General features: G+C 38.4%; 1 protein-coding gene across 4 annotated transcripts in view; it reads right to left on the reverse strand.

Moving 5' to 3' along the window:
- LOC135195346 (dmX-like protein 2) overlaps positions 1-23310 on the reverse strand; it is a 572993-nt gene that overhangs the window by 213622 nt on the left and 336061 nt on the right. For 3 of the 4 annotated variants that reach the window (XM_064221621.1, XM_064221608.1, XM_064221613.1), the window contains exons 40-41: positions 11645-11677; positions 6486-6653 (exon numbers count right to left, since the gene is read on the reverse strand). In XM_064221621.1, coding sequence (XP_064077691.1) covers positions 6486-6653; positions 11645-11677 — 201 coding nt within the window. The remainder of the gene's footprint in view (positions 1-6485; positions 6654-11644; positions 11678-23310) is intronic. The other variant, XM_064221627.1, reaches the window with a different exon arrangement.

Below are 23310 nucleotides of genomic sequence, written 5' to 3' on the forward strand. Positions count from 1 at the left end.
AATCATTGGAGCTGTGCTCAGTCCGAAGCATAGAGCTCTGAACTGGAAGACCTGTCCTCTTAAAATGAACCTGAGGAACTTCCTGGACTGGGGATGGATGGGAACATGGAAGTAAGCGTCTTGGAGATCCAATGACACCATCCAATCCCCTGGTCTCAAGGCCCCCAGGACCGACTGAGATGTTTCCATTTTGAAGGTTTCTTTCTTCATGAAAAGATTCAGACTGCTGACATCTAGGACAGGCCTCCATCCCCCAGACTGCTTCGGAACCAGGAATAACCTGTTGTAGAAGCCCGGGGAATCTGTTAAGAGCACTCGTTCTACTGCTCTCTTCTCGATCATCTGATCTAATAAATCGAGTAGAATCTGTTGCTTTTCTGGCTGATAAGATGGTTACAGGTCTATAGGCTTCATGCTTAAAGGCTGCATGGAGAGAAAGGGAATTTTGTATCCCTTCTCTATTATCTTGAGGGACCAGGCGTCCGTCCCCCTTGCTCTCCAAGCCTCTGCAAAGAGAGAAAGTCTCCCTCCCACCGGTGCCTGAAGGGCAAGGTTGTCATTTCTTTCCCCTTTGTTTTGCGGGGGTTTTGCCTCTAGCAAAGCCCCTTCCTCTTGTAGAAACTCTTGATGTTGCTCTGCCACGAAAGGGCTTAAAATTCTTCTTTGGTGCTTGAGCTGCTCGAGAAGAGGATTGCGCCGCAGGAAGTCTAGATGATTGAGACAGCAAATCCTGTGTCGCTTTCTCTTTCAGGTTCACAGATAAATCCTTTACCATATTTTCAGGAAAAAGATGGGAAGAAAAGGGGGCAAATAATAACTCTGCTTTTTGTGTAGGAGAAACTGATTTAGCAGCAAAACTGCAGAAAAGCGCCCGTTTCTTTAATATTCCCGTAGTAAAGTGGGCCGCTAACTCATCTGAGCCATCCCTTACTGCTTTATCCATACATGACAAGACGCTCGATAACTCTTCTAATGAAACTGATTCTGGGGTCTTAGCTTGAAGACCTAAAGCTCCCAAGCACCAGTCTAGGAAGTTAAAATACTTCCAACGTCCTGTACAGTCCTTTTAGATGGTGATCTATCTCAGGTATAGTCCATGAAACCTTAGCCGAGGACAGGTAAGATCTCCTCAGTGCTTCGACCAGGTTTGAGAAATCACCTTGCGCAGACGAAGGAAGTCTCACCCTTGTTTCTTCTCCGGTCTCATACCATATACCGGCTCTCCCGTTTAACTTAGCTGGAGGAAGCGCAAAGGACATCTTTCCTTTCGTCTTCCTTGATTCCATCCAGTCATTCATTCTCTTAGACGCTCTTTTAGTAGAAAGCGAAGAAGCCATCCTAACAAAACCCGGAGCTTTTCTCGTCTTGGATGAAGAAAGTTGCGAAGGCAGTGAGAGAGGAACTGGTGCTTGGAATTTTTCCGAAAACAATTCCTTCAGTAAGCGCGTTAACGTGCTATAATCCGTAGAGGCTTCTGCAGGCTCTTCTTCTTCTGCAGGATGTGCATCGTTAGAAGACTCTCCTTGATCTTGACGGGTCGAAGTTTCTTTAGCTAAGCAAGAAGCACTTGTCATTCGAGGCTCTGTTCGTAAGGGGGAGCTCCTATCCGCTGAAGGAATAGATGAAACAATGCGCGAATGTTCCGCTGTTGTCCTTGAAACTCTAAGACTTTCTTGTAAAGCCTAGTCTTTCGAAGTCATCAGAGGCAAAGGTTCTTCAAAAGCCTCTTTGCGGGATTCCTGTCGAGCTCCTCTCAGTTGAGTACGCTTATCTTTCTGAACGGAAGAGAAGTCTGATCTAAGTTGAAAATCCCGATTAACCGGGCGTTTAACGTCATCGCGAGCGTCCTTGATCAGGGAGCGAGACTTAGGACTCGCAGGAAGATGCGCATCTTTCAACGAAAGCTTTCGATCCCGCTGGACTCTATTGTCTATAAAAAGTTTATCCATCAAAGAAGCGTCCTCAAAAGCGTCCTGAAGCGGGACATGCTCTAATGGACGTCGAGCGTCTTTAAAACTTCGCTTAGAACGCTTAACTTGCATCGGGGCGTCCTCCCGAGCGTCCTGGTGAGTCTTACGATCTCTCTTAAAGCGTTGCGAGTTCTCATATTCTAAAGCACGAGCCTTTCGTCGATATTCGTACAGTATTTCCCTTTCTTGAGGAGTAAGATCAGACACATAATCTAAACGTTGCTCTCTTTGAATCCTAGAGCCTTCTCGAACGTCCTGATACTTCTGGCGTTGGTAGGCTCTCTCATGATAGAAGCGTCGAGTTGATGCAGAAGTCCGGCGAACGTCGACACGAGGCTTCTCTTGTTCGTTCTCAACCTCCTGACAAAAGCGAGGGCCGCCTGTGCGACATCTAACGCTTCTGTCCCCATCGCCACTTCTGTACACTCTCTCTCCGGAAACACTTGCGTGTTCTCGGTTGAGTCTGAAGGATCCAGAAGAAGACGACGCAGGAGAGGCTAAAGAACAAGGCGAAGCCGACAAAGGCTGTTTCGATCTTTTAACAGGAAGCCAAAGATCCTTTCTACGCTTTTGAGGCTCTTCTTCTCTCCTTGCGAAGAAAGCCGACAATACGAGTCTCATTAGATGGCGAAGTTCCACGTTCAGGCGAAGGACTCATCATATGCGAAGAAGGGCGAGTTAATGCCTTCTTCTTCCTCTGGACTCTAAAACGATGAAAGTTCTCAAAAGCGTCCTCATCAGAAGACGTCCTGAATCTCTTCTTAGGAGTCAAGTCTTCGAAATGTTCGGGTGATGATGAAAGAATAGGACGAGAAGTAGGACATGAAGCGTCCCCTTTCTTAAAATCTCTCCTAAGAGGACGAGAAAGACGCTGGCTGCCTGTGCGACATCTAATGTCAATCTCGTTCTCCTCTTGAGAGGCCCTCTGAGAGCTCCATCCCCGGTAAGGAGAGCACGCTTCAGAGGACGAAAAACACTCTTTCAATATCCGCGCTCCTTCACACGCTTCGGCAGCCTGGGAAGCGTCCACAGGATCTGCTGAAGGGACGCCAGACCAGTGGGAATTTCCCGTAGCCCTCCTTCGGTTTTCGACATGTCCATTCCCTGAGTCCTGGGAGTCCGACAGAGGTCTATTCCTAGAGGCACTATGGGACCGATCTGACGCCCCCTCCACTACACTAGGGGCATTAATATTCTCACTACACTTCACTGTGGTCTTCAATGCACTCACTTTCGATTCTAGTGCACGAATCGACTCCATGATGGAAGAAAGGGCAATACCTTCTGAAGTAATAGCTTCATTACCTGAAGGTAAATACACAGGGTTAGATGCAACAGAATGCAAATTACTACCCTTACTTTTCACAGAAGCACTTCTGGAGGAAGATCTTCTGATTCTATCCCTTTCAAGCTTACGAACATACGAATCATAAGTCTTCCATTCATTCTCAGTTAACCTTTCACACTCTTTACACCTATCATTCATCAAGCAAATATGATCTCTACATTTCGTGCATAATGTATGAGGATCCACCGAAGCTTTCGGTAGCCTCACTTTACACTCTACTACGCTACACACTCTAAAACCAGTTGAACCAGAACTAGACATATTAGAGAAAACCAAAACCAAATCCAATGAAAAACCACAATCGCGTATGCCAATCCACCGAGCAAGTTTCAAAAACCAAGAGACAATCAAATACTCAAGTGAACAAAGAGTTTATCCAAAATCCTAGGCGGAGGTCTGTAAACAGTTGTTTACCGACCGGCGACAGAAAAAAATCTGAATAGAAAATGGGAATGGTTTCTGACACCCGCCTCCCAGCGGCGGGAATGGGTACTAACCACCTGGCCGACCACTGCGTGTGCCGGGAGTTTTGAAATTCTGTCGGACTTCGGAAAATACAGCTATATATATATATCTGACAGGTAAGTGTCATGAACAAACTGTTTTTTTGTGTTGAGATTGTCATTCTTCAGAAGGAAATTTGCATCTACAGGCGGCCCGCGGTTAACGGCGCAATCACTCAACGGCAAATCGGTTTTACGGCGGTCGTCAAAAATATTCATTACAAAAATAAGGCATTTTAAAGGTATCTTTACGGCACACATTTCAGTTAACAGCGCCGCTAGCGCCGTTGTCTAACGAGTTCATACATTTGTAGACATGCCGTTCAGACCATAAAGGTTATGCAAAGTATATTAACAAATTTTATGGAGAGTTATTACGTAGGTATTAGGGTAAAATATATGCCTCTGATGCTGTTCTATGCCGAAAATATCAAGTTACATAAGTGCAAATTTAGCTATGAATGTGTCGATTTATAAATGTTCATGCTTTTGTTTATAATGTGTATGAAAATGTATTACGTGAAAGGTATTTTTATTTCTGTACAGAAATATGATACAAAGGCAGCTTTTGAAACTGCCCTTCACGTTATCAAATACAATGTTTTTTCATGTCCTTTCTTGTGAGCCGCCGCCTGCCGCTCTTCCGAAAATATCGATTTAAAAAAAGTGCAAATTAGCGATCAATGTGTCGATTTTATAAATGTTTATGCTTTTATGTTTAAATGTGTATGAAAATGTATTACGAATAGGGTATTTTTATTTCTGTGCAGAAATATGATAAAAAGGCAGCTTTTGAAACTCCCCTTCAAGTTATCGACTATGATGTTTTTTCAAGTTCGTTCTTGTATGCCGCCGTCTGCCGCTCTTCCAAAAATATCAAGTTAAAAAGTCCAAATTTAGCGATCGATGTGTCGATTTTTTAAATGTTTATGCTTTTATGTTTAAAATGTGTATGAAAATATATTACGTAAAGGTATTTTAATTTTTGTACAGAAATAAGATACAAATTAAGGCAGCCTTTGTAACTACGCTTCACGTTGTCAGCGGATGTTTTTTCATGTTCGTTCTTGTCCGCCAGTACCGAAAAATGCATTGTTATTTTATTAATTATGCATCTTTCCCATAAATCCTTTAAAAAGTTATACATTATTTCACTGTATCCAAGAATATTGTATGTATTCTCATATTATTGTATTTTAAAATACTACAGCAAATTTAAGCCAGTATTACGCGGAGCGGCCAATGTTGTGGTTTGAAATCAGCTGATGAATACGCGTTTGTTTCACCATAACGCAATTCTGAGCGAATGCTCTTGCTTCTAGTTAGCATTAACGAATATCTATATACTTGACTTATATGAGACAAAGTTATTTTTCCTTATACAGCGTGTTTTTAGGTGGAAATATTTATTGAATATGTCTCTGTGAATGTGAACTACTATTTTTTTCGTTAACAGATTACGTTGGCGGCATGTTTATTGCGTAAAAAATTATGTGATTCCGTTCGCAATTATCCTTAATATCATCGTAATACAAACTTTACGTTATTTATCTTATATCGGCGTGAAACCAACAGTAAAATGTGTTCTTTCAAGCACAGTAGTTTTGATTAAAATGATTTTATCCCAATTTTATCTACAGTTGTGTTTGATGGCAGACGTTTACTGCAGTTTTATCTTTGTTGCCGATGTACAATAATAGTCATTAGCAGCTTGAACAGTTTTCTCAGCTTCAGTTATAACTAGGTTTAAATTTAACAGTATATTTCCTGATTAATCTTTAATCTATATTGATCTCTGATCTATAGCAAATAAAATTATTACATTAAGATATCTCAGTTCTATTCTATACATAACGCCATTTATAACAAATACGGTAATGTTGTACTGTAGTACGATGATTGAAATACAAGCCAAACAGATGTTATCCAGTTCGGTTGCACTTAGAAAAAAAAAGTCGTTTCTCGTTCAGTTGTTCATGGCTGTACACGTTCACGCAACGAGTATAACGTTAAAACCATACTTTCATCAATCTCTTTTGCTGTTATTGAACTTATGTAACTAGAAGATGGATAAAGTTAGGCCATTGTAATTTGATCTCTCATAAAATCGGACTATCATAAGACTAATGATCATAACCTGAACACTACAGCTACCTGTACACTGTATAAACTTAATTATATCTTTACATACTCTAGACACCCACATGTACTGTACAGTAAATTCTATAGTACTATACTGCATAAATATAATTTTACTTATTGTGCCGTTGTGGGATTACGGCGCCTTTGACTGGGCTAGAGTTTCAAAAGAAGGTGTGCGGCGGCTGTAGGCTTTAAAATCGCTCAGCGTCGAAAATCGCTTGGTGTCGGTGGCCAGGAGCGGAACCCCTGCCGCTAACCGAGGGCCGCCTGTAATTGCTTAGTCTCCCTGAGACCGGTGTGCTTCACACCAAAAATTTCTTATTTTTATTCTGTGAAAATAAATAAGAAGCTTTTCCCTTTGTAAAATAAGAATAATGAAGGCCACCATAAGAATATACATACATGCTATTACATGCAGCCTTATATGGCCAACACTATTTGAGTGGTTTAACTCTGATAAACACATTTGAATGAAAGACTTGCTTGTTATTTTAGTCATGGAAAGTTAACACTGACACTTACCCATCAACCATCGCTTCCGTTTCGCTGCTCTTTCTAATTTTTCTTCAAATTCTAGCTTTTCCTGCTGCAAAATCTCATGTAGTGTAGATGGCTCATTAATATTGATTGGGGAAGGAACTGGAACTTGTTCCACCTCATCGGCAGGGAGTGACTTTATGAGGTCCGATCCTGGGAGTATACAAAAATAATGATCATAACCTGAATCTCAAGATTGCATAACATTATTTATGGCTTACACAAAAAAATTTTCATAAAAATCCTGACATTCATAAAGAGAACCTTATAGCACATGCTTTAATATTACCAGAAGTTTATCTGCAACTATTAAATACAAGCTAAACACAAGAAAACAAAACTCTTTCCTATATTTTCCTATAAAACACCCTGAACACTTGGAAATGCTGTATCACCTGTATATTATAATACTTCAAATAGCTATTTGCCTAATTATTAAGATAAAACAAAGAGAAGTTATTTCAAACAAACATGAGGACATAGACCATCAACAACATTATAACATCATTAGTTCCTTTTTTGGCTATCACAGAGAAAACAATAATTAACAAATTACAGGATGACAGGTAAAACATGAAAAGCTACAAATATTTCACTAAACACAGAAAGGAAACGGACAAATTTAGAGAGGGATAAGTTGAACATGGAATAGGCATAAGAGGGAGGCATGGGCTGCCATATATGGCAACAGTAGTATTAGTAAAATGAGAAGAGTGGTGCCATCCTTCACTACAGAAAAAGAAAACTTATCAGAGGTGTGTATAATTTCTAACAATTTACGTCCTTTCACTTAATTCTGTTAAAAGGCACAATAAGAATAGTAACTGTATTTGCTGGCATATAAGATGCATCTCAATGTTGTTGCGGAAATGCTGAAGCTAGTTGTTTATTATGTATGTAACATTTCAAACCCTTATGAAATGACATTTGCATGAAGCAAACACAAATGATAAATATAAGAAAGCATTGTTATATTAGATAATATTTATGGACACCTAAATAGCCATGGCAACACAACTACCAATACAATCATAATGACTGATGCTTAATAACAAGGTACAAAACTGTTGATGCTAATTGTCTGTCCTTTAAGTGATATGTAAAAACCACTTATGCTTTAACAACTGCATAAAGAAAAGACAAGTTGACTGTATTTAACTCTGTATCTTATCCAAGTAGTGGGAAATAGAATGTTTTAAACTGCTAAGTACTTGTAATATATTTTGCTGCAACCTTATTATGTGAGCTGAATCTTCCCTCTGTTATAAGACTGTAATGGTTTTTGTTTATGTCTGAGGATGGAATTTCTTAATTTTCCACTTATAGGCTGCACTATTAATTTTCCCAATCATGTTTTAGACGAAAAGCTTCTCATATGCCAGCAGATATGGTATCCAAGTCTAAAGGTTAAAAATAAATTCTCATTTTTCATATATAAATATGAGCTCAAAGTAAAGACAGTGTCCTGAAGTTAAAAAAACCAAAGGGAAAGAGTTATCCAAATCGGACAGTTCACAACTTACATATCCTATCGTATTACCTCTTTCAGATTATCTCTCAGATTACATCATGAGAGGTACTATACAAAAACAAAGAAGCTAAAGCAAAAGCTGGATCAGCTCTTCAGAGCAGTTTAAAAGGTGTACATACAAGGACGAAGGGAGTTAACATATCAACAGAATAAATACATGTTAGTACTGGAAGGTAACTTTAAGATATGATTTTTGCATAAATATTTGTCAAGCATGATAGCTGCAGGATAGCTTCATTCACAACTGGATGATTGTGATCAAACATTTTTTTAGAAGTATGATTACCGTACCTAGGCCCAAATTAGGATACTATTGGTTACAGATATGTTTACAGTCACTGTGTGAGGTTGAAAGTTAATATTCAATGAGATAATCTACAAACCTGAAGTAATAAAAGACAAATAAAAAAAGAAGATTTTACTTATAAATTGTGCCAAAATATTAATGCTATCCCTAGTTTTATAACATCCCCAAACCCTTAATACAAACTAGTCTTTGGTAAGTGTATGACTGGTTAAAGAGGATACATAGTACGTATCTGGAAAAGTTATAAATAAAGTTCTCTTACACCATTAACATGCTTTTCATTTATGAAACAATAAATAACCTCTTTGTTCCATGACAAACAAATAAATGTCACATCAACTGCCATGCTAAATGATAATTCCCCCTTCAAGAGAAAACCTGGCAGGAATTGCAAATGACCATGATTGTTAGAAGCCAGATATGGATACATGAAGAGAAGTTCACAAACACAGGACACAATGGGGACAGTAAGGGTCAAGAAAAGAGAAAAAGCAAGCCAACCATCTTGAATATTTCAGTGCCATCATAACAAGGAAAAATTAAGAAAAATGTATGAAACGAATACAGCACAGCAGAATGAACAATAATATTTCACTTCTTGTACAATTACAGTACTACTTGATAATATCACCTCAATTTTTATTTTAAAACCAAAAACCAAGATTCTCTTAACGTTCAAAACTGCTTAAAATACCTGGTACTTTTTATTACTGATTTTAATGGAACTGCAAAATACATAAGTATGTTTTGCATGCCATCTGTTTAAAGAAAAGTTTTGCGTGTGAACATAAACAGTGTCTCTCTCTCCTATGGAGACTGGTTAACTAATTCTTGAAAATTTTATTATTCTCCAACTTCCATTTACATATTCCATTATGTTAATTAGCTCTCAAAAGGGAATTCAGACGACATCCTCAATAAAAAATATCCCTTTACTCACATAATATTTTATTGATGTTTAAAACCCACACAGATGTGACAACAACGTAAGTCAGCAGCCATCTTCATTACAAGCCATGTCTGTCCAAGATAAATATTCCCCCTTGTCCCATCCCTTTTCATCAGGGAAAATGGAAGGGTTTGAAAATTCAAAGAAGCTACCAAAAATAGATTTTTCCTACATCAAAGCCTGTTTTTAATAGTTTAGCAGATGTTTGTCCTCAAAGGAGCTCACAAAAGAAGTTGACAGGTGATGAAATGGTTTACTCCTAATAAATTACATAATCAACAACCCAGATTAATTTTTGGTCTGAGGTATAGTCACAGGTTATTAATAATTTTCTTTATTCCAAATGGTGTCCAGTAATTACAAAAGAACTCATGGCAAAGTGTTGGAGGAAGTTGCATACTGATCTCAGTGAGAAAATGCCTACAACAAGCACTGCTGTTGATGAATTTAAGGCCAGCAGAGGCTGGTTTGAAAAATTCAGAAAATTAAAGGGCATACATAATGTGTCTACTCCAGGCATTAAGGACACGTTTGCAAAGTGAAAGGATTTTAAAAATTTTGTGGAGAATTACCATCCCATCAAAGAAGTTGTAATCCGTGTGTCCAACATGTTTCATGACAACAACATGTTTCATGACAAAGTCGTGTTTAACTTTGGCAAATTTTAAAGAAATGCCAGAAACAAATGTCTCTGGACAGTTTTGTTGTTCACCAGGAGTCCAATAACTCTCAAACTGGTACTAGTGCTAGTAAAAAATGAAGAGGGGAAGTAACCCCAGATAGTGCCAGTAAAAAGCAAAGAGAATTAACCCCAGATAGGTCCTTGATACCTGAAGTACTTCTGGAGGGAGATTCCACTTCCATTCAATAACCTCTCCTCCTCCTCCCCCTCCCCTCCTCTCCATCTTCCATAGACTACCAAGTGTTTTCCATAAAGGTAAGAGTGATGATTAATGTTCATTATTCATTTTATTAAACCTGTGTTTATTCCCCATAAAATGTATTCTTTGTTAATATTTTTGGGGGTCTGGAATGCATTAACTGTATTTTCATTATTCCTTATGGGAATTATTGTTTCGGATTTTGTACGTTTCAGTTTTCGTGGGAGGTTCTGGAATGAAAACCAAGGTTCCACTGTATTATTACATTCTTCTTATTATTTTCAATCAATTACTAGTACCTATTATTTGGTAAACCATTTATTTATCATAAAAAATATGGTTAGTCCTCACCACCTACAAATTTATTAAAAAATTCTTTTGTCGTCACTCTCTCTCCATATAGTACCATACATATTTTAATGAAAAAACACAGTAATTAGTGATAATCTTAGATACAACCAAAAAAAAATCTGCAAATTAGTGAAATTTTCCCTGCGAAAAGTGGAATGATGTGTTCCACAAAAGTCGCAAGAGTCTGCAATAAAATGAAATGCAGAAATGTGAAATTCGTGAAAACTTGGGCACTTATTACAGCAATCCAATAAAACAATGAATTGATATAATTATACAATCACTTTTTTTTAGATGTGAAAATATAGTACTAGAGGAACTGTATTTTTCATCTCAGGATTATAGGCGGTCGCCAATTACAAGCGGGAGTTCCATTCCAACAGCTTGATGATGAACAAATATTGCTGATAACCTAAAATTGGTGATTTCGTTGCTTGTCAGCACCAATAACTGGTTAATGACGCTTCTATTAGGTATGTGTTGGTGCCATACTCTATTATCAGCACCGATAACTTGAAATTGGTGCATTTCAGCACCGAAGCACCATAAAATCAGATCGCCGATAACCGGGGACTGCCTGTATATGCACCTGATTAATGGAAATCTTTTAAGTTTTTCAGCTAAATGAATTCTGCAGGCAAAAAAATGTCAACAGTACTATAAACTTAAAAGGGTTGAGATTATTCTCAATAACCTTGCAAAATTATTGATTCCTTATAAACTTCCAATCAAAAATTTATTTCTACTCAATGTTATTAAACAATTGTAATAATGAGAGAACCCAACTTTCAACACAAGTTATAAAGTTTACCTGCGAATACAATAATTTACACAGGATCTCTATGCTGTTTTACTTAGATGGTCAACATTCAAAATACAGAATGGCAGGAAGTATGTAATTTAACCATTGAACCCTTAACAGGAGTGACATTCATCACTCAAGTGGATTGAAAATGAATAAATGCACTGAAATGGGATGGTAGCACACTATGTACACAATGCTGGTGAACAAATATTTCAAAGAAGACATAACAATCCACCACCTGAAAGCACCTTAGCATTTATCAACAAAGCTACACACAACACCTGCTTTCCCAACTTGGTAAGTTGTCTAACAATACTTACCCCAGTCTAAATCCTGCAACAGGCTGTAGTTAGCTGTGGTATAACCAAATAAAAGTTTAAAAAACAAATAAGATAATTAACAAGAGACCCTCACCATATGATTTTCATATTATCTAATTTGCTGACTGACAAAGATGATTATCTTTAGGATGCTTCATATCATCTTTGGTCAAGTGTCAAAAAGGATGAAGGAGTACTATAAGATTGCATTGGACAATATGTACGAAAACATCCTTATGCAAATACATATTTACCTTGAGTGATAAACTTTTTACAGAAAGCACTAAGAAAATTGCAGACTACCATACATACTAGATGCAATGTGTGGCACAAATTAAAGGACTGAGAAGATTCATAAGCTAAGAGACAATAAATCAGTATTTATAATGCTATAATTATCTACATATTCTTAGTGGCAACATTCTAAGGAATATAAATTAACAAATTTAAGGTGGATTGAAGTTATTGGTAGCATGAAGTTACCGTCACTTATTCCACACACTCCATTCAGAATCATTTGGGGACTTCCCAATTTCATAACTAACTGTCCTTAATAATACTAAGAAGGAGTAAAGAATATAAACTTAATGGTCTAGTTACACTGATGAGGACAAAAGACTGTTTGTTTTACATAGTAATATATACTCTACTATATAATTGTGGATTTTTATGTCAAAGATTGTTCACTGTCTAACATTCCTGGATTTTCACTAGAACTAAAGAATTCGTTTTTACACGAGACCTAAAAATGTGAAAAAATTAAGAAGTTGGAAAATATGTATAAAGAGGAGCAAAAGAAAGAGGCAGACATAATGCATCTGGGGATGAAGAGACTATGTGAAAAACTATCCTGTTCATGGCATTATATGTACTGTAATTACCAAGTTATACACAAACTATGTTTATAAATGAAGTATCTACTTTTGGAAACCAACAAAAAAATTAATCTGTTGTGATAAACATCTACTTATTTTTATTTTCAACTTGATCAAGAGCTTTACAGAACTAATCTGAACTCTTATAAGTGCTTTCTTATTTAAAGAATGCCTTGCTGGTTGCCACTAAAATTATACTTTTATCAATTAATAAATACTTCTCCTTTAATAGAAAGCAATCTTATAACTGATTCTGATGGAAGTTCCACTGTGGTAATGTTACAGTATTATGCTACAGATATGTTTCATAGCTGACCTCTTTAAATCAGATCTACTGACTTTGCAAATTTTTGCAGGATTTTCTCTACCTCTGGAATCTTCAAAGAGAAAAACATACTTATTCCACTGCATATGAGATAAGCAAAAAACCAGCCTGGGAAGAGCATTTATTAGTCTCAGAGGTTTGGACAAACTAATCCTTTATAATAACAATATGATGCTGATCCAGATTCATCTCCAGTAAGCTTTAGTATGATCATCAGTAAGTGTCTATATATGAAAAACTCTCATATTGGCATTCATCTGAACTTTGTCAATTTTTGTGCACAGTATAAGCTGTTGTGCTTAAAAACAACTATGTACATCATTGTCACATCAAAATCAAATTTAAAACTCAATCATTACACACTAAATAATGTACATGATCCTCAGCCCAGAAATAAATATTATCTAACAAACATGCAGGGTTGAGGATACATATCCCTAAAACAAATATGTATTATACAAGTCATTAATTCCCTGTGTTATTATGACAATGGTACATGCTAACAAAAAATGTACAAAGTGTGATGAGAGAGAGAGAGAGAGAGAGAGAGAGAGAGAGAGAGAGAGAGAGAGAGAGAGAGAGAGAGAGAGAGAGAGAGAGAGCTTACTTCCTAATTTTAACTCAAATTACGCTCTCCTTCCTGTTCATGTGCAAACTAACTACTACGCATTTACTATTTCCTCTGAAATGCCTTTGAAGCAATTTTCTTTGTCACTCACTATTATCTACTTACAGTCAACTAATACATGGATTTAAATTCAACTTGTGTACATTGAGGTACTACTCCACTCCAAGGTTGATAAAAGATTCTCAATAGTTTTGCTAGGTTTGGAGCAATTTTAAATTTCAGAATGAAAAAATTAAATGGTACATTTACTTTTCACGTAACTTCTATAAAAATATGTTCGCACTGCATCTATAAGCGACGTTAATTACGTATTAGAAAAACTATCAAATACATGCCCAAAAGCTATTCTTTCTGAGAAATTTAATAGAGACTGGAGCTTATTATGTATATGGACTGATGCATAATCTTCCTTCTCACCACCATTTTGGGTCAGGACAGTTACAAGCAGTTTTAAAAAACATTAACAGTAATTTCTCAAACGCTTAAATATCAATATGGCAAGGGTCTACAAAAGCAAATATAAAAATTCAACTAAGAGATGCAACTTAAAAGGTAAGCTAAAAAAAAAAACAGGCTCTTCCTTTCAAATAAAATATGTACAGTTAAATTAAGCAGTTCTTCAACTAATGTATTGCAGTACATACTGTAGTTTAATACTTTTGTACTAAATTAGCCAGTTTTTAAGGGAAAAGTATATGAAAGCTACATTCATAACTTAAGATTATGAACTTTAACTGATAGTACTTTTCACTTCCAAAATTGAGAGATAAAGTAAATCCATCAGCTTAGTAATTGATATGATATTTTTGATCCTACAACCTTTTTTGTTACATAAATCCTTTAGTTTACATATCCCTAACCCTGCAGTCAGCAGGTCCCTGGACACAAAAGGGGGAAAAGAAGAACCCCTTACTTGACCATGTATCCCTCTGGGGAGTGGTTCTGGAGTCGTAATAGTGGGGAGTGGTTCTGTAGTGGTAATAGTGGTAGTTAAGTCATTCTGTGTTGTCCAAATGAAATATGAGATCAGGAGGTGGGCCCTTTTTACTGTGTAAAGTGATAAAATTCTAGTATGAAAACAATGTAATTAGTTTAACCAAACTTCATCAAAGTAACTATTTGTGAGGAAAGACCTTCCCTACTGAAGTAAGACAACTAATCCCCAGACCACGAGGTAGGTAACCTGAGTGAATCAGGCCAGGAAGCCAGAAAATATTTGCATTGTTAAGAGGTAAAAAACTAGGCTGACACTGTAATATGGCCATAAAATATCTGATAAAAAAATGAAAAAGTCAAAGATGCCATCAGCCATGCAAGGATTGCATACTACAGGTGCTATGATTTTGAGGTAAATAAAATATGAGTCAGATGAAGAGGACAAGATTAACATGTTTACCCCCATTCCCAATATTGGTCTGACACAGTTAAGATGCTAATACTATCCTCCAGAGATAACCAACTCCGCCTAAAAGGGGTAAAACTTCATGGTCACAATTAATTAGATAAGACAAGAACTTGAATATCCTGTTATTTAACAGAGTGGAATACTTTCAAGAGTGAGCACAGTGTAACTAACACATCTTACCATGGTCAGAGAGGTAATTAGTTAAAACAGTTCCAGACTGCTTGAAAGAGTTTAATCCTGAGCACCAAAAGCTGAGATTAAGGGTATAAGGATCAGCAATATATGCAGAGAAAAGGCGTCAGCAGTCAATGCTGAACCCTCATCCAAAATCGTGGAACATTCATCACAATTCCCGAGTTTAAATTAGATAATTGTTTCTGCTCTTAAAGCTTGTAACTCTGCACATTTATGCTGATACAGGGAACCTTCTTAACATCAGAAAATATTAGAAATCTTTTCAGTTCTACTGAAATCACAATGCCTTTGTAGAGATTTCTCTATTACTGTAATGAGACATTACTCACCCATCCAATCTTCATTAAACTGGACAAGGATGCTCATATTTATATAAAATTATTAAAATCACTATCCAGCACAAGCTCCCACATTACAGAAAGATCCAGGCATGTCCCTAAGCTGGAATCTCATCTGACAAATTCAACAGGAATAAAAAACACTGAATCACCCTTAAAAAATGTCAAACTGACTACAGGCTAGCTTTAAATCTACGATTAGAAATACATACCTGACCAAAAAGACATTAAAGCTACGAATGCACGAATCATTCGAAGAGCTCTACCTAAGATTTGTGGAGCACTAGTTAGCAGACAATTGAGTTATGGGTTCCACAGAAAGGCAACCATTAGCAAGTATAGTGTTGCAGCCCGTTTAGGGATTTACCAATTAACCCTCTTACGCCGGAGCAATAAATAAAAAATTGTCTCCCGTGTGCCAGAGGGGTTTCGGAGTGAGCGTGGAAGCGGAAAAAATATTTTTTTTCAAAAAATCACAGCGCGCTTAGTTTTCAAGATTAAGAGTTCATTTTTGGCTCCTTTTTTTGTCATTGCCTGAAGTTTAGTATGCAACCATCAGAAATGAAAAAAATGATCATTATCATATATAAATAATGCAATATATGATAGCGCAAAAACGAAATTTCATATATAATTGTATTCAAATTGCGCTGTGCGCAAAACGGTTAAAGGTAACAAGTTACTTTTTTTTTGTTGTAATGTACACTAAATTGCGATCATTTTGGTATATAACACATTGTAAAACGATAAAAGCAACACAGAGAAAATATTATCACAAAATAATGCATGAATTCGTAACGAGCGGACGTATACAAATATTTTTTTTTTAAATTCACCATAAATCTAAATATTGTCCTAGAGACTTTTAATTTCTTTCAAAATGAAGACAAATGATTGAATATTACTATACTGTAAGAGTATTAGCTTACAATTGCAGTTTTCGACCATATCTGACGAGTTAAAGTTGACCGAATGTCAAATTTTTATATATATATTTTTTATATGCAATTATTTCAGAAATAAGAAAAGCTACAACCTTCAAATATTTTTCGTTTTATTCTACATAAAATTGCGCACATTTTCATATATAAAACTCTATGAAATGCCTAATATGAAACGGAGCAAATATTCCGAGAATGGGACGTACGTATTTCGGAGATTTGTGGCGGAGAATCCGCGCGCAGAGGGAAGGAAAGATTTTTTTTTAAATTCACCATAAATCTAAATATTTTGCTAGAGACTTCGAATATGTTTCAAGATGAAGATAAATGACTGAATATTACTAGACTGTAAGAGTTTTAGCTTACAATTGTGTTTTTCGACCATTTCGGTAGAGTCAAAGTTGACCGAACGTAGTTTTTTTCTATTTATCATGATTTATATGCAAATATTTCAAAAATGAGAAAAGCTACAACCTTCAATTATTTTTAGTCGTATTCTACATGAAATTGCGCACATTTTCATATATAAAACTTTATGTAACGGCTAATTTAGAATGGTGCCAACATTACCACAATAGCACGTATGATTTTTTCGGAAGAGTTACCGTGCGGACGTAAAGAAAATGTTAATTTTTTCATAAATTCACCATAAATCGAAATATTGTGCTAGAGACTTCCAATTTGTTGCAAAATGAAGGTAAATGCTTGAATATTACTAGATTATAAGCGTTTTAGCTTACAATTGCGTTTTACGACCATTTTGGTAGAGTCAAAGTTGACCGAAGGTTGAAATTTTGGCAATTATCGTTATTTATATGAAAATATCTCAAAACTGATAAAAGCTACAACCATGGGTTGTTTTTAGATATATTGTGCATGAAATTGCACACATTTCCATATATAAAACTTTATATAACGGCTAATTTTAAAATGGTGCAAACATTACCACAATCGCATGTATGATTTTTTTCGGAAGAGTTACCGCGCGGACGTAAGGAAAAAGTTTTTTCATAAATTCACCATAAATCGAAATATTGTGCTAGAGACTTCCAATTAGTTGCAAAATTAAGGGAAATGATTGAATATTACTAGAATATAAGCGTTTTAGCTTACAATTGCGTTTTTCGACCATTTCGGTAGAGTCAAAGTTGACCGAAGGTTGAAATTTTGGCAATTATCGTTATTTATATGAAAATATCTCAAAACTGATAAAAGCTACAATCATGAGTATTTTATTGTTGTATTCTACATAAAAATGCGCACATTTTCATATGTAATACTTTATGTAACGGCTAATTTACAATGGTACAAAAATTATGTCAAAGTGACGAAATAATTTCCGAGATGTGGCACAAGAAAGAAAATCGCGCTTGCACGCCTGCGTAACGATTGTAAACAAAACAACACCTTGATCCGTGAGCTCCCAGCATCCCCCAAGGCGCGTGATTCAAAAGTTTTAGGCTGGTAGGCCTATAAATATTTTTCCGCGAATTTTAAAAAAAACTTTTGTAAGTCGACATGAAATACGTCCAGTCGGCACACGGGAGACAAAAAATGTTGACGTAAAATATGTCCAGTCGGCGTAAGAGGGTTAAACTCTGAATGCCTGAAACACACCTGGGAATTAGCATTATATTGTTTTGGCCATCTCTGAAACTGCACCAAAGGAGGTACACTCCAAGGAAATTTGTGTATTTTTGTCAATGGAGTACATCTTTACAAAGGGACTCCATCATAATTCCCACTAAGACTGCCATTTATCAGAAAAATGATATTGTTATGATACAATAAAGTTTCATACATACTTACCTGGCAGATATATACATAGCTATCGACTCCGTCGTCCCCGACAGAAATTCAAATTTCGCGGCACTCACTACAGGTAGGTCAGGTGATCTACCGCCCTGCTCTGGGTAGCAGGACTAGGAACTATTCCCGTTTTCTAATCAGATTCTCTCTTTCACCTGTCTCCTGCGGGGAGGCTGGGTGGGTCTTCAATTGTATATATCTGCCAGGTAAGTATGTATGAAACTTTATTGTATCATAACAATATCATTTTCATACATTCAACTTACCTGTCAGATATATACATAGCTGATTGACACCCTTTGGTGGAGGGCAAGAGACAGCTAACTAACTGACTAGACAGGTAAACAACATATGTTGTAGGTATAAATAAACCTTAGTTCCTACCTTATTAGATGGAAGACTTCGTGGCTACTGCCCAGGAGTCTGCTTCATCTCAAGAGCCTTAGCGAGATAGTGATCTGTGGCCAAGAGTTCTTGCTGGTCTGTCGATGGGGTCTTATCCACTTACTCGGCAGAGCCTAACTGGCGTTTGTCAAGGGGTGCTAATCCGCTTATATGACAACACGCCTTCTTTAAGGAGCACACAACCGATCCCGATCACCCGATCCTAACCCGTGTTAGTTCTAAGATTGCTAAGAGTCATCCCCAAACTCTTAGCAAACAACCACAAAATGACAATTTGTCGAAAATTGCATTTTTCCTAACTATACAAACCTGAGGTCCTTTAACAATAGGAAGGTAACTAGCAGCAGCTGGGACGGTCGTAAGCTTCGAACAAGGGGAGAACGGTAGTTAACTGCTTGTCCGATCGTGCGCGCGCCCGCGCGCCCGAGAGGTGAAGAATCACTTTTGCTTTAGGCCCATGCAAAAAGTTGCAGAGTGAGGGGTGGCATGAGGTGGGACTATATGTAAAGGACCTCAGGTTTGTATAGTTAGGAAAAATGCAATTTTCGACAAATTGTCATTTGTTCCGATACGTAATACAACCCTCAGGTCGGCCTTTAACAATAGGAAGACTCACTTCTTAGTGGGAGGAATCTGAGTCTTTTTGGTGAACAGACTGGTGTTCGTCCAACCCTGGAGTGCCTCCCTGGTCGTAAGAGCAAGGGAGGGATCCAAACCTCTGTCCGATTGATCGGGGTGTGCACCGCAGGATCAATGGTCAGACCTCTGGGCCAAGTACTAAGAGAGAGGCAAGCGTATCTCTTCGTACCAGCAAGCAAGAACTTGTTCCTGTTTGCAAGAGACAATCATAAAATGATGGGTTGTCTCAAATTGGCATCCACTTCCTCCCCCTTGTTGGAGGAAGTGTGGATATTTACTCCTATCCCTACTGAAAGGGATAGGATGGTGCTCTATTGAGTAGCTCACCTGCAATCTCGTCCTTACCCAGCAGGGTGACGACCGTGTCCCTCTTACCCAGAGGTAGAGGGAAAAAAAAGATGGGAAGAGGAGCCAGTCACACTCTCATTCCTCATCCATTCTTACAGTCACACAAGGACTCGATGCTGTTCAGCCTGCGAGGGTCTGGGTTAACTACACAACGTGTTGAGCAACCACCACGGTTCCCAAGGAAAAAGATCCAAGGAACTGTGGGCAATATCCTGAAGGTAGAAGGAGGTGCATGCAGTCCGGTTGGACCAGGCGCCTGCCTTCATTACCTGCGCCATTGAGAAGTTCTTGCGGAACGAGAGAGAATGATGAAGAGGCGTCCACACTCATCCTGGGTGTCGAGTTTCTTCTGACAGCTCCGTCGCGCCTTCACAGGACAAAGCAGCATAGCCTTCGTATCGGAGGCGGTGAAGTCCATTAGGGAGGGTATTGTGAAGGACTCGAACAACCAATCGTCAGTTACCGAAGGGTTCTGAGTCTTCGCTACGAAGATCGATACGAAATCGAGCGTCACAAATCCCCATCCCTTTGTGCTTGACTTCTCAAGAGAAGTCATGCAGTTACCTAAGACGAAAAGAAGGGAATAGTCGTATGTCCTATCCCTCTTCTCGACTTTGGTTATGTACAGTACTCATACTGACAAGCTATTAAGACGAAGTAATGATTGCTCTGGAACAACCGAACTAAGTCCACAGCATAGTTCGTAACTGACTCGGGTGCTCTGACAGCTGCCGACTGACTGGTTCGGAATCAGTAGAGGCAAGTTGTCCAAGCATCCGGGTAAGTCACGTGACCTTCGCCCTTTAAAGAGTTATGCTGAGAGACCAAACAAATAAAATATTTGTTAGTCACCAATGCCGGACGGCGCAGCGATGATTCTCTTAATGCATAAGCTCAAAAGGCGAAAGTCAATTGCCTTCAAAAGACCGAGGTCCCTGATGGCAAGAAAATCTCATAGACGTTGAATCTCAGCTTAAGGAGAAACAACACTATGTGACGTTGAAGACGAAGGTAGGCAATGAATGCAACCTACGTCTTCCAGCTGAATCGAGAGAAGGAATCTCAAGATTCTAAACCTGTGCTTACAAAATGACTGAAAACGCTAACCGCCATTTCATTGCTGTCCGTTGTGCAATGAAAGCGGGGCGTTCTTCAGTAATGAAACACAGGGGAGAGCCGCTTGAAGAACTGCTTCTCATGGGCTGAACGTTTGGAAGTAGAGCTGGCAGGTGTGGGAGTAGGCGATGTCTTTCAATACATCTGCTAATCCGGGGTGAACAATGAACAATTGCACACCTCCGAATACAAGATATTTTGAGGACAAACTCAGATTCCGCAAAAAATCATTCGCATTATCGAGATACGATGCAGCAAGAGACTATTACAGAATTCTGTTACCGTGCGGTAAATAGAAAGATGAGAGTCGAATAGATATCTCTGTTTAAAATTCTCGCAATACCGAAGACGATGAATACTAGCGTCACAGCAGTAGATGGTCATTCATGTATGCGAGAATCCCCGTTAATCAGAGACTTAAGTCCGTGATTGTTGGGCAGAGATACGGTTGGTATTCAATCAAAGCAGGTGAGAAAGACATAACCAACCGTCCATCTCAAAGCGGCAGCTGGTACTGAAATGCCTCGGGCAATTCAATACGCAGTAGCTGTCGCTGACGTCGGTCATCCTGAGTTGCCAAGTAATCCTTTCCACGAAGGAATGCGTTCGGCTAGAACCACCGAGCATAAAAAGATATGCTCGAGCAATTATATTTATGCGAAACGAATTTCGGTAAATATAAAAGCTTAAATGGCGTTGTTGTGACAACACCATAAGTATATAAAATTGAAACTGGAAACTCCTGGGAGGTTGCAGGCAACCCCGAGTTGCAGTTCAATTAGAATACTTTTCGTCTAAGTCGCAATCCGTAGAATAACCAGGATATGCGCCTACCCCTCGGACCATTCAACTGCTTAGCAGAATCATGTCGCGAGGTTAATATACGTAGTATATTTGTAGGATTCTGAACAACGATCTCCATCCTAAATTCTTTCCTTCAAGAAAACAAAATAAGGATTGGAGATCGACCACCTTCGGTCTCTATCAAAGAGAGTGAAGAAGTCTTCCTCGAAGGAAAGCTTCAATGGTGAACAGAATACAGGCGGTCCTCGGGTTACGACGGTTCCGGCTTACGACGTTCCGAGGTTACGACGCTTTTTCTTAAATATTCAATGGAAATTCCGTCCTGGGTTACGACGCTTGTTCCGAGGTTACGACGCTGACGCTTCCGACGCTCCGAGTTAACGACGCTTTTAAAAAACGCATGCTATGATAAAAATCCTTTATAGTTTAGCACAGTACATAATAAAAATATGTTTTTGGTTACATTACAACAAAAATTTTGAGGTTATGATGATTTTTGACACTTTTTTTTTTCGTATTTTTTGAATTTTTTTACTGACGCCGCATATGCGGAACTAGTTTGCGGGCGAATGAATACACTAGCTTGGGATGCGCAGTTTAAAACAGTCCAAAAGCGCAAATATAATGAAAAATCATTGCTTGTTTCCAGTACATAATTAAAAAAACTAAGTTTCTGGTTAGATTACAACACAAATTCCAAGGTTACGACGTTTTGTTATGCTTTTTAACGATACCTCATATGCAGAACTAGTTTTTGAGCGGAGGTGCATAAATTAATTAACGCTATTAAACTGTATGGTAAATTGACCGAACAACGACCTCGGACGGTCGAGGACGCCAAGCGTAACAATACGAAAGGACGCCACTTCAATCGCGTGCCTGCCTGCATTCCCACTAGGTTGTGTGCTGAGACGTTGCTGAAATTCCTTGCCATTTTCGCTAATTTACAATGGCTCCTAAACGCCAAAGTACTTCCTCCGATGATAGTTCATCCAAGAAGAGGAAGGTCATCACGATGGAGGTCAAATATGACGTGATAAAGCGTTCGGAGAAGGGAGAAACTAACACCGAAATAGGCCGTTCTTTAGGCTTGAGCAGGACCACGGTGGTAACCATTGTGAAGGATAGGAACGTATTCTGAAGCACGTTAAGGATGCTGCACCGATGAAGTCAACGGTGATAAACGAGAAGCAACATAGCCAGAGCATTGTTGAAATGGAGAAATTGCTCATGATCTGGCTGGAGGACCAGAAACCAGGCGACGTGTTCCGGTGAGCTTAAGTGTGATCCAGGAGAAGGCTAGAGCGCTGCATGAGGCAGTAGTGAAAAAGTTTGGCGAAGGCAGTGCTGGTGGTGAATTTTCCGCGAGTAGAGGTTGGTTTAACCGTTTTAAGGCTCGTGCAAATTTGCATAATGTGAAGCTGCAAGGTGAAGCTGCTAGTGCTGATAGCGAAGCAGCAGAAAGTTTTCCAGGTGGTTTGGCTGAGATAATTAAGGATGGTGGTTACACGGCTGACCAAGTCTTTAATGTGGATGAGACTGGATTATTTTGGAAAAGAATGCCAAATCGAACGTACCTTTCCAAGGAGGAGAAGTCAGCACCTGGCCATAAAGCTGGAAAGGAGCGACTGACTTTGCTGTTTGGGGCCAATGCAAGTGGTGATTTGAAACTGAACCGCCCTTGCTGGTGTATTTGGCCGAGAATCCCAGGGCTTTCAAGGGCATTTTCAAGAGTCAACTCCCTGTGATTTGGAAATCTAACAAGAAGGCGTGGGTTACCTTAATGGTCTTCGAAGATTGGTTCAATGACCATTTTCGTGCCAGCAGTGGAGCGGTAT

The sequence above is a fragment of the Macrobrachium nipponense genome, chromosome 20, assembly GCF_015104395.2.
Source record: "Macrobrachium nipponense isolate FS-2020 chromosome 20, ASM1510439v2, whole genome shotgun sequence".
Lineage (NCBI taxonomy): Eukaryota > Metazoa > Arthropoda > Malacostraca > Decapoda > Palaemonidae > Macrobrachium > Macrobrachium nipponense.